This window comes from Xiphophorus hellerii, chromosome 20 (genome assembly GCF_003331165.1).
Source record: "Xiphophorus hellerii strain 12219 chromosome 20, Xiphophorus_hellerii-4.1, whole genome shotgun sequence".
Classification (NCBI taxonomy): Eukaryota; Metazoa; Chordata; class Actinopteri; order Cyprinodontiformes; family Poeciliidae; genus Xiphophorus; species Xiphophorus hellerii.
The window spans coordinates 13,241,254-13,254,622 of record NC_045691.1 but is presented as its reverse complement, the minus strand read 5'-3'; the positions used below and the strand labels follow the sequence as shown (position 1 = coordinate 13,254,622).

The following is a 13,369-nucleotide window of genomic DNA, read 5'->3' as shown; positions in this document are numbered from 1 at the left end:
ATCAGCAAACCGGTAACAATAAAAATAAAATAGGTTTTACAGTGCACAGTTATCCTCAAACAGTTGTGCCAAGTCCAAACGAGTCAAACAGGATGATTCAGTAATGGTATATAACATGCACAGGGTAGTCTCCTCCTTTATTTGCTTTTTAAAGCATCTGTAATAACAGTGTAGCTGATGTCTGCAGGTGCACTAATATCTGATCAGAGAAAAGTAACACCAAAACTAAAAGAAAAAACAACACTAACTTTACATTGCTATACCTACTTTTTGTATTAAAATCCACTTACCTGCAGCAGGCAAGTAGCCAGTGTTGTAGCCATGATAGCTGTGGTAACAGTGAGGCCTGTGACAAATTCTTCTGTAGTAAACATACGGGTAGTTTGCAGCCAGAGATGCCGTTGCTTCAATGAGCACCAGGGAGAAAATCAACCATCCTGATGCCAAAGCCATAACTGGAGACAACGTTGTCACAAAGCCTTCAGAAGAGAAACTTAATCATCTATCACCTACTTTTTAGTTACTCAATGAAGAGTCCTGGACTGACATCCCATGCTGACTACCTCTTATTTTGTTCTACTTCCATCTCCTTTTCTGTTTCACCCTCCCATCTGACAAAGCAGAATCCACCATGTTGTAGGTCCTCCTCTCTCTTTCTCTCCGGTCCTCACATTCCCCTTTCACTCCAAACGTCCTCTCTGCGTTGTTCTGCTCGAACCTCCAATAAATTATCTTTCTATTCTACCATCTTGCAGCGATTGATTTGTTCTCTTCCTGATTTATAACATTTCATTAAAGACCTCTGTATTTTACCTTTTCTTCAAAGAATCCCATGTGATTCAAAGACAGGATTTATTGGGGCAAATAGCAACAGAGCAAAGAATGTGAGCAGACTAAAGGGTGTGCTTTCGTCCAGTCTTTTGAAATGGACGTAGATTTAAAAAAATACCACTAAAGTAATGCCAAATTTGATAAGTGCCAAAACTCAAATTCAGTGCTTTTAATCCAAACATCTGAGAAAGGAATGAGCCTTGCAGGAAAAAAATGTGTACTTAGGAGCTTAGCACTAGACCTTTTCATCTTTTGCCAGCACATACAGTACATTCCACTTCAGGACTTAATACTACCTATAAAAGTGTAAAAAGCATTCTTATTGTCCGCATCGCTTTCACAGTCTTAAGAGAAATGACTTGTAGATAAATGTCCAACAGAAACCTCTGCAGGATACAATGACTTTATGCATTTTCAGTAACACAAATTTAAAAGCTCTTCACAGAAATATTTTAGAGTTTTTTGGTGATTCCACTGATCGTCAAATGAAAACATTTGAATCACACAGATTAAATCTGAATCAATTAATTCATTCATTCCCTAAATATTTAGAACTGAATTTAAAGTCCTACTAAGGACCAATTCTAATTCATGCAACTTATGCAACACAAAATAATGGATCCATCCTGCTTAGATCAACGGTTCAAGGTGGTGATGTCATGATGCAGGAAATATTTTCTTGCCCCTCTTTTAGGCTCTTTATGACCATGTGAGCATCATCACAAAAGCCCAGATCATCTCCAGCTGTTCTGAACATGACAATGAATTCATTGTACTCCAATGACCTCCAAAGTCACAAGATCTCAACCCAAAGGAGCATTTTTGGAATGTGGTGGAATAGGAGATTCGGATCACGGTAGTTCAGATGAAGTCCACAACAACTGAATGATGCTGTCATGTAAATATGGAACAAAAAGCTGAAGGGATATTTCAAACACCTTAAATCCCTGCTGAGGAAAACTGAGGTGTTTCTGAAGGCAAAAGTCAACCTAATAATTGCCTTTGCCAGCTTCTTCTGGTATTACACCTCCTGTTTTCTTTCCTCACATAGACAAAAACATGCATTTCAATTCAGCAAAATTCCCACAAAGCTGTTCTCATTCATATTTTGTCATGCTTATGTAATAAGAAAGCAAAATGACTATGATATTTCGACTGAAACATGGCCCATTGGCTGCTGATTGAATTGTGGCCACTACAAGACAGTGTTGCTCAAAAATTAAAGAACAAATTCATGACAAGGAATCTGTTGTTTAAAGCAAGTTAGATGACTGAAATATAATGTAATGTAAACTGAAGACACATTTGTGCCGTTACATCGTGTTCCAAATTATTATGTAAATTGGATTTAAGTGTCATAAAGATTACATTTTTTGTTGTGCTATAAAATTTATAGATGGTATTGTGTGTCAGAGCTCTTTGAATCACTAGAATTAATTTCAGAGAGCTGGGTTGATTAGTTTGTCTGGTGAGCTCAATTAAAGGAAATCTACTTAAGAAGGATGTTCCACAATATTAAGCAGGCCACAGGTTTCAAGCGATATAGGAAAGAGAAAGGATCTCTCTGCTGACGAAAATCATCAGATAGTGTAGTGCCGTATGACAAGGTATGAAAACTGAAGTGTTATCGTACTGTGAAGAGATTTGTGGCTGATTCAGAACAAAGATAGGTTTGTACAGATAAAGGCATAATGAGGAAGGTTTCTGTTAGACAAATTCATTGGATAAAGAGAGCAGCTGTTAAAATGCCCTTACAAAGCAGCAAACAGTTATTCGAAGCTGCTGGTGCCTCTGGAACCTCAAGGTGGAGGATCCTCCAGAGGCTTGTGGTGCATGAACCTACTATTCGGCCACCCCTAACCAGAGCTCACAAGCAGAAATGGTCACAGTGGGCCCAGCAGTACATGAAGATTAATTTTCAAACAAACTTGTCCACTGATGACTGCTAGGAATACCACTGTATCATTGGCTGCTCTGGGCATAAAAGGGGAGAAAGTCATGGTGTGGTCACCATCCTCCTCTGACCTCAACCCTATTGAGAACCTTTGGAGTATCCTCAAGCAGTAGATCTGAGGGTGGGATGCAGTTCATACCATAACAGCAGCTCTGGGAAGGTATTCTGACATCCTGCAAATAAATTCAAGCAGAAACTTTCCACAAACTCACAAGTTCAATGGATGCAAGAATTGTGCAGGTGATATCAAAGAAGGGCTCCTATGTTAACATGTAACTCGGTCTGTTAAGATGCTTTTGATTGAAATTAGCTTTTGATTTTAGTACACGTGACCACTTAATGCTGCACATTCAAAGAATGACCTGTTTGCAGTTCTTTATAATCCATAAAATGTTTAGAAAATCTGCTGTGCATAATAATTTGGAGCAGTGCATTTTGAGTTTTTAATTTTTAAAAACAATACTGTTCTCATGGGGAGCTTTGTTCAGTAAAATTTGATTTATACTGTAATAGTTCATGACTTGAAAATTATACTGACCATCATTTGCATTGACCATTTAAGAAAATCTGAGAAAATATCACTTGCATAATAATTTGGAACACAGTGCATTTTAGTAGTACCTTTACGACGGTGGAAGCTAATTTACAAGCAACAGAATGCATTAAGCTCCAGCTACATTCCTCTGCTCATCTCTAAAGGAACCTACAAAATCCCAGCTGGTGTCACGGCCCGCCTGAAGCAGGCTCTGCACTGTAACAACTAAACAGGGAGCAGAAACAACTCAGCTTAATCTATTTTCATCGTTACAATATTATATTGTCTATATTGTTAAATTTAACAGGTGTTTACAAACATAGATATGTCTATGTAACAAAATGAACTGTCCCGTGTGCAGCAGCACACACACACACACACACACCCACACATACACCAGTCACCAAATTCTTGCTTTTGATGGGAAATATTGCAAATATTTCTGCATATGTCAGCAAACGTTTGGTCCTAAGGCCTCCACGTTTACAGCATTTACAGGGAGAGCTGCGCTCAGTTTAAGTTAATCATTTTCAAAGCAGAATTGTTCTGTTCACATGTCCAAAAGTTAACGCTCATGAACACCACTGGCTGGTGCAAAACACAGTCACGTAAGCTCAAGAACGAATTCTGCCAACAAAGAGGACAATCCTCAAAGTAAATGCCCTGACCTCAGAAATGAAAGGAGCAACCATGTTGGTTTTGGTTGCTCATTATTTTGACACCTGCCAGAGGTTGGCAGAGTTTCAGGCTTGTAAAATGCCTCAGCTGTAAACTCTGTTTGACATGACAGCATGGTGTTGATGCTGCTACTCCACCGGCAGCGTAACAGCTGTTACTGCCGGGCTCTTCTACTTTGATTGGCATCCTCCGAGTCCCAGAAAATCATTCCTAAAAAGGAACGTGGCTGAGGGCTGCAGATGAGGATCAAACTGTAAAAAATCAAGCTTGTATATTTTTTATTACAGAGAACATTTCTCCATTGATCAAATGCTTCTGTCTGTTATTATCATAAAACTTCATGTTGAAAAGAAATAAAAACATCTCATAAGGATGGTTTTCCTCGGAACAAACTGGATGATATAAAGTCGAACTGAGTGGCCTTGTTTTGTGTCTCCTCTAAAGATCAAATTATTTGGTCTAAAAAGCTCCATGTATGAGGAAAGGGAATCATTTTCTGCAGACGCAGCAATAAACACATAACCCTAAACCAAAACAAGTATAACATCCAAGGCTTCCAGCCAGCGTTTTGCTACCACTGTTAATTTTTCTACCAATTACAGACAATTAGGACATTAATGCTGCGGGTAGCTGTTTGAAGCAGTGGTAGAGGGCAGATGGCTATGAAAGCCAGCTGTGACAACGTTCACATCAGCTCTCTAAATAACCGTGTCCTGGATCAAATCTCTCTGTGGGTTCCCCCGGCAGACAGCCTTACCCTCCTCTAAGTTTGGCTGCTGCACAGAGAAACCTTTATTCTGCATAAATGTATCTCACTGAGATTCTCCAGAAACAGCAGCTAAGATGTAGAAATAAGTAAAACTCTGTAAAGAATGTTAGTTGTGAGCTGATGTTCTTGTTATTGTTCTATATTTTTGCTTTACTCTGATCAAAAAGTCAAAATGTTAACTTTTTTTTAGCAACAGCAGTCAAATTTCTTTTCTTCTTACATTTTTTGTTACAGATTTGTGGGTAAATTCTGGGCTACCTTAAAAAAAACTTGGTATTTTTACTCAAAGTGATCATAATGCAAGGATCTTACACCAGTCCATATTGAACAAGTATCAAATATAAATACATTTTAAACATTTAAAACACCACCTTTATGCACAAACAATGTAAAAATGCATCCAACATTGTCCTAGAGGCCAAGAAGATGAACAGCTTAGTTGAATGTCATATAAGTCAGGTGACATGTTACCTTTTACCAGCATTTCAGGATTTCTGGTTAGAAGATGGCAACTATAAACAATGACTAAAGTATAACTATTTTTCTAAAAAAAACATTTTTTGTTTCTGAGCACATTAAAAGTAAAATGTATAAAATGTTGGAGTGACACTAATGAAAACACAACAAACCTTCACATGTTTTGCCATCTTCATTCAGCTTCTGTCCAGAGGGACATCTGCAGTAAAAGCTTCCTATGGTGTTACAGCAAAGAGCCTCGCAGCCTCCGTTGGTTTCCTCACATTCATTCACATCTGCAGAGAAGGAAAAACAAGACAAAATTAATCCAACAAATGTTCATACAGACAAACCTACAGTGCCTAATAAAATTAGCACATCCCTTCAATTTCTCACATTTGATCAGGTACAGTGATAAACGTTAATGTGTTTTATTGAGATCTTGTGCCATACACTCAAACCAGCTTCCAGGTTGTGAGTTTGAATCTCCTGTGTGTCAAAGTAACCTTGGCCAAAACCTCAAACCCCTTTTTGCCCACTGATTTGCAATTGTTGGGTGTGTGAGTGAATGTGTTTCGCAGTGTAGTGTAGTCATTAAGACCAGGAAAGTGCTGCATAGCTGTAGTTAATTAACCAATTACCCTTTAAATGTTTAAAAGATGCACAATAGACTTAAATGCTATGTTTCCAGAAGACTCTGTGCTCCTTTTTTCAGCCCAATGTATTTCTATACAACCAGCTTCCAGGAAAAATGAACAGGACAAATGTGCAATTATTATAAAGTAAAAACATGTCCAGCTGGGTTTAAAGGATGGCAAAAGAAATGTGCGGCAATGGGACTCTTTCCACCTTCTTCTATTTTGATTTAAAATAAAAAGTTTGAAAACAAAAGTTATGCCCTATTTAATTTCCCACAGCTGAACACGCTTTCAAACCTTTAATCAACCAAACCAGATAAAATCCTTCTTTCCAAATCCCAAGCTACACATAATGGCCTCTGTTAAATACATGTGCTGACAGTCTAGCAGGCCATAATTGGAGCTACAGAGATTCTGCTGAATAAGGAGATACGGAAATTGAACATAAAACTTGTAATTATCTAATAGATTGTTAAACCAGACTCACATTTCCCTGCATTGACATTTCATTTCGTACATGTGGACTTTTAGCAGAAGAGATTATGCTTTGTAGTTGGTCACATTAGGATTTTTTTTTTTTTTTGTTAAATTGTTGCTCTCATGATTTTAAAGACTGAATCCTGCCCCAACATTTGAAAAATAAAAGAAGGAAGAACATTTACGTGGCACAAATCGACATTCAAGCTCTTCTTTGTGATCATAAAGGCAAAAGGTAAAGCACATAGAGAGAATTAAGGGTGCAAAGAAAGTTCCTCCCCACAAGAAATGACCTCCCTTTACTAATTAACACTATATGTTTTACTTGCCAATTAAGCAATTTCCCTTTCATTTTAGGCCATCTGGAAATCACACCGAAAAAAGTAGCACTGTTTCTGTTACCAATCCCACTCAAAGATCTCAGTGCTTTGTTAATACCATCATCTGCACAGCACAGTATGTGATTGTGTCATTATCGGGTTGTCATATTTTAGTAACAAACGTGTCTGGAATAGTACTGCCTGGAAAGTGATCAGATTGTGTATGACAGTGTAAAATTTGTAAGACGACTAGTTGGGAGCGTGATTTAATTCCTTTGCAGATAAGACACCAGAGAGAGATGCCTGATAGGGGCATACGGGTTGTTGTAATAGATGATACACACGAACAACCACAAGAAAGCAGGAATTAAATAGTTATGACTCTGAATGTGACCCAAAGTCTGTGAGAGTTTAAGGTTCTGGGTTGAACATATCTTTTCGTCTTTTCGATCCCCCGGGAGGTCACACACCTGTGTGACAGCTGACGCCCAGGTCGCCCCAGGGTCACGGTTCCCAGCCTCTTTCTGCCCAATAAGCAAGTAGGAATGTCAGAGTGTCATGGGTCAAAAAGAAAGGACACAGGAGTAGCTGTGCACTAAAAATAAAAAAAAAATTGCCATCTTTAATGATTATGTTTTGAGCTGTTTTTATTTTTAAACCAATTCTTTATTTTTCCCCCCGTTATTTATTTATTCATGTCCTTTGTGTTTAGGATGTTTGTCTTGGGTAAATATGAAATATTTAAACAAAAAACACTTAAACAGACACACACACACCTATATACAGTATATATATATATATATATTTTTTTAAGTTTAAACTTTACCCATAACCCATTTTTTTATTACATTTTAAATTTACGTAATTTCTCTATGAAACATATGGATATGTGTTCAGTTTTTCTTTTCAGTCCCACATATATCACGCTAACCCATCCATCAGTATCACCTAGATAGCCTTGAACCAGAGACACAAGGTGTAAAAACGTTACTTTGAGTAAGAGAAGATCTGCTTTCTCCCATGACAATTGGTTTCTTCTCATTGACCTGAGACCTTGAAGGCACACCCTACAGAGGGGTCAGATGCCTGGGGCTACATGGTCTGCATGAGGTCCAGATTTATGCTCCAAGTCACAGTCAAAGCCCAATGCTCAAGGTTAAACCACAGAACGAGTCACAGAAAACCATGATGCCGATCTCTTGGAAACACAGCCTGTCTGAAGTCTTTCATTTTATCCAATTCAATGATTGTTTGGTTTGGGTTTAAGTAAAATTAAGTTTTTTGGTTATTTTTTTTTATTCTATAGACTACAGATAACTCAAAACCTTAAAAATGACCAATATTGAAAAGAAAAAAAAAGTTTTCTCAGTGCAAATAATCCCTCAAAAAGTAGATTTCATATAGACTTTAATGTTACACAGTTCTAAAATTTTAAATTGTCTTTGACAAAATAACCATATTTCCTAGTACATTATGTGTAATAATACACATCTAATTAGATGTTTGAGAAAGTTTATGCAGGACAGACAGTAAAGTTCTCCGACCCTTTTAACCTTTCCAGATTTTCTCACGTAACCACCAATGTTTCATTGGGTTGGGATTTTATGAGATAAAACATTTTAGTGCATATCTGTCAAGCAATTTCAGTTACGTAATAAAGTCCATCTGTATCTAATTTAATCTATTTAATCTTAACTATTTTGTAAACCCATCAGAGGTTTGTAAAGGAACATAATTCAACAAACAGAGTCAAGAACACACAGAATATTTTGGACCAACATATAAAACCTTGTGTGTAACAGAAAACCAAAAGCCCCACATTAATCACTCCTTTCTTATTGAAAACATGGAGGTGGCAGCGATGGAAATCAGAAGTAAATCGGAGGACAGATGGAGCTAAAATACAGAGCAGTACTGAAAGAAACCTGTTAGTGGCTTCAAAAGGGGTTCATCTTTCGTACGTCCAATTCTTTCTTCTTCACAAGTATCCATTTCATTTTGCTGGTCCATCACTCTAAAGCCCAATAAAACACATTGAAGTTTGTAGATGTAACATGACATGATGTGAGAAAATTTAAAGAACATAATGCTATGACAAGAGCAATATGCTGCTGCAGTGTAAGATAGAAAAATGTAGTTGTTTATGTTTCTCCAGATGCAGATTTGTTGATTTGGTTAACATAGACTTAACCATATTTTGTGATCCAGGATAATTTTTTGCAGTTGCAAAGACAGCCAAAATAACTACTTTATAATGTAAACTCATTTTATTTGGTTAGATGTATTAATATTGGAAAAATGTAGGGGAAAAAAGTCCATCGAGCTGAGCATGTCATGTTTTTAATGTATTTTTTAATTTGGATACATGGTAAATATTGGTGTTTTTTCAATTTTATAGAACAGGTGATTTAAATCAAGTGCTACATACAACTGATATAATTTTTTTTAATCACAAACAGTGATGGCTATTCCAAGTGATCTATATTCTGAAGATGGTCTTTTTGTGTACTTTTCAGCAACAAAGTTGTTATATTAATTGTCAAACTGAATCCGTTATCTTCTGTTCCAGGAGAAATCTAAAATAAAACATCTGTAAAACTGGGTGAAAACATGTATGCTTGGACAGTGTGTCCCCAAATAACTTGCTGAAGAATGAAAAATATCCACTGCTAAAATAAAAACTTTCAATTTCTTTCCCCTACAAGTTCAGCTGCTGCAGACATCGAGGTTTACATTCCTCTGCTGTATTGTGTGACTTCCTTTGATAAGAATAACCAGCACTGCTCCCAGGAGGACATGCCTAATGTCTCAGCAGATCACGACAGGCTCGCCGGGCCAAAGAAAACCACCAGACCTCTGATATTATCCCAAGGAAGGTCATGAACAGGAAAATTTACAGTATTCAATAATGGATCAGGAGTTCAGGTGATGCTTAGAGAATCAACCTGATTCATATTTGGAGCCTGATTTAGAAACCTGCTGGTGTAGTAATGTGCTTTTCTAAGGATCCATTCCTGATTATCTTTCACACAGCTGCTTTCATTTACCAGGTGCTATAAAGATGAGGACAACGTATTGGCTCCAGAAGACGCATTTGAGTCCAGAGGTTTCGTGTAGTGAAGAGCTGGGGGAGGATTTCACTTCTGTTGACCCAAACGTGTCCTTACTGGTGAAACATGATCTAAAACATGTTCCTGAACCATTTATGAGCTATAGCTGACAATTAACTTCACACTCTCCTGCGGAAAACCCATCCTTCTCCTTTGACCTCAGGCAAAACCTTTTCACCCATCTGACAAATAGCAAGTGAATCAGTTGGACAAAGCTCATCTACCACGAAAAAGAAATGGCTATGAACCCTAGAAGTCTGTGTACATTTTACATGGAGTCAAATTTAAGAGAAATCCCCATGCACAATGTTCTGTTATTCAGTTCAATTATTTCTGCACATTAGTAACATGTCACTTTTTCAACTTAATGTCTGTACACCTATTGGCCTTGTTCATGCCAAGTAAGAAACTGTATAAAAGTTGATTATAGTAATTAAACAAAATCCAAATATTCTTCTACCTTAGTGTCAAAAGCCTAAAGGTCACGAACATGAAAACACTCAAACTGCATGCTTATAATTTTAGTTTTTCTACTGTAAATAATCAGCTCAAGTTCAACACTGCCCCCTGCTGTTAATTCTGTGCCACAGCCCAGACTGTGCAGCTGCATATCGTCACCTTCCTACAATAATAGCCTAAGTCACTTTTTTTTTTTTTTTGCCAAAAGTGATTAAGGCAAAAAGAAAAAATCACCACCTCTTTTTTGCCAAATTATAATTAAGGCAAAAATAAATTCACTTTTGGCAAAAAATGACTTGGGCCATAATTTTTATTTTGGGAAGGTGACGATATGCATTATGAATTTGATACCAAGTGTTTCTGCTCTACTCTGCTTCATGGCGTTAGTAAAATGCAGCTGCAGAGCTATAATAATTTCCTGTCAGTACACAACATACGTTTTGAAGTGCGTGCAATGGCACAACATTTTCCCCCTCTGGTTTACCACTTTGAATTATGCCAGAGATTTATGTGGTATCCTTTAATTTCCAACCTTTCAATTTCCACTCTTACTGGTTGCCAGTTGTAAGAGCTGTAATTGTGGCAAACATGGCAGCTGACTAGTTAAGAAAAAATGTGAGCTCAAAGACGGAAAAGTTTGCCAGGAAACAGAAAGGTGAAAACATCCCATTAATGATAAAAGACTAACCACACTAACAGGTGGTGTGTGGTTCCATCATGGTTATGGCATGTAGCACTATAATCCAGGTTTTCAAATCGAAAGGCTGGAATATAGAGCTAAGATTACAGAAAACAAAAATCAATCCATTTTTTAAAAAATAAAGCCATTACAAAATACCTAGTTCTGTAAAGAACTTGCAAGTAGACAAATGTTATTAAATTTCTGCTGTGAATTGAAACATTTCCTTTTCCAGGGTGCAAAGACTATACCACATTTTGGTGCACAACTGTGAATATACTGGGAACCTGTCCTAATGCACACAGACTCCTAAATAATTTACAAAAAAACTCAAATATAAATTTACACTTGTTGCAACATTTGGCTAAATGTTCCTTACCGGGTTGCAGAGAAAGTACACTTTTTGTATCCAACAACAAGCATATGGTTCAACTCTTACTGGATATTTTACCAGTCTTACCAGAAAAGGTGGAGCTCATTTAAATTAGCGGTTTCCTGCCACAAACCCAGCTTTCTGCACAGTCTATGAAACTTCAGTGAGGTTGAGGTTTGTCCAGAAACTCCAGGTTAGCCTTCTTTATTTATTCAAATGTCAGCATTATTGTGTTTGGGATCATTATCCTTCAACTGTGTCACAGGATCACTCATTTGACAAAAGTGTCACACTCAGTTGAAATGAAACTGCTTCGGATGTAATTGGATTCAAGTCACTTCAACATCAACACGGACAGAGAGGGCACCAACCAAGAAATAAATTAATGTCCCAAAACCAATTTGGGAATAGATAAAGGAGGTAGGCATTAAGCTTCTGGATCACAATTAGATTTATGGACCGTATGCTTAAAAGTTTGACAAGATATGAAATTCTTTAATGTAGCTTAACCAATACTGCCAAGAGGAATAATTCAATGCCAAGTTATAAATAAACTAGGATTTCATTTATTGCAACAAAAGTTTGTGGATTTAAAAGATTACTTGTGGTCTATGTAAAAATTTGAAGCATATGCCTCCTGAGATGTATAAAAACTCTACGTGAATTTCTGTAACCCTCCTGCGGTCTTAGCGCAAATGTCACAGTCAGACAGCAGGGAATCGGAGGGGGAGGGAATGTCCTGTCAGACCATCAGTTTCCAAAACCACACAGAAATAAAAACCTTGTAAAAGTTCACAAGTGCTCAGTGTGCCCCCACCGGTCTGCACACAGTAAAAAATATTGTGGGGTCTAAATGAACCCGTCTCTTAAGACCGCGGGAGGGTTGAAGATGTCTTTTGGATTATAATTCCACCCTGAAGAAAAACAGCGCAAAGCACCAGCAATGCACCTAAATATCTATATTAAATTTGTAATGGATAGTTTTGATGGTTTAATTGAAATGAATTGTGTTGTTTTCCATGTACTGCACAGTCATTGAGGTGAGTTTGAGCAATAAACCAGAGACAAGAAGCACATAAACATTTAACCGACAGAGTCACAAAGAGGCCATCTGACTCTGGACTATTGATATAAATTATAGCAATCTGTAAGCAGCACATTACCTTTTAACCTCCAGTCATTTTATTTGTTCATGTTTAACCCCAAGAGAATTGTAAGCAATATCAAACAAACTAAATTCCGGCGTTTGAGTTTGTTTAGAGATTATTCTGCTCTGCCTGGATCTAAAGTCCTCTAATCCCTGTTTTGATTATCCATTTCTTCTCCCTGCACTGAAAACTTTAGAGGTATTGTCTGCACACATGTGTGCTCATGTACAGTTTGTTTGATTTAGATGCTACATTCATTTGGAGCAAGCTGCTTCACACTACAGATGTGTGTGTGCTAGAGCTAAGCATAAATATTACAACTCTGTCAATCCAAGCTGCAGCTGGAATCCCAACGAGTCACGATGGTTCCCCAGTAGCAAGTCACTTTAGGGAATTGGTAAAAAAAATTAAAAACTGTTGAGTTGTTTCGTCTATACAGGTGAAAACAGAAAAGATGTGTTCCTGCAAAAAACTAAGACGACCAGGACCTTCTTGTTTCTGCCAGTAATTTTCTTTTCCTTTTGCAGACAATAATCCTAAAAAAATAAAAGACGCAGCTGCTGCTGATAATATTTTGAGTTTGACACCGATGAGTAAGAAACACCTCAAGGACCTCGGGCATTTGCCCCTCTGACCCCTAGCGTGTGCTCTGTGCGCTCCATGTTGGGGCATGTCTTTCCCAGCTTTGACCCAGGACTTTAACACCTGCGATATCACGTGGAGACACCGCAGGAATCCAAAAATTACTTGTTGTGATTCCAGCCTGTCTGCCTCTCAGCTGCACTTGTGAGATATGCAACACACAAAAGTCACCCTGTGGGGAGGATACATCACATAATGTCATAGTAAAGATATACTGAGGGAATAAGCTAAGACAGACTATTGCATAACATGCACAAGTGTGACGTCTTCCCACAGTTGGTCAAAGTTGAAAGGAACAGC

The 13,369-nt window shown here is 37.6% G+C and overlaps 1 protein-coding gene across 1 annotated transcript in view; it reads right to left on the bottom strand.

The window, feature by feature from the left end:
- The window catches only part of megf6b (multiple EGF-like-domains 6b), a 64,194-nt gene that overhangs the window by 25,740 nt on the left and 25,085 nt on the right, over nt 1–13,369 (bottom strand). The window contains 1 exon segment of the mRNA XM_032548369.1: nt 5,397–5,519. Within this exon segment, the coding sequence (XP_032404260.1) occupies nt 5,397–5,519 (123 nt within the window).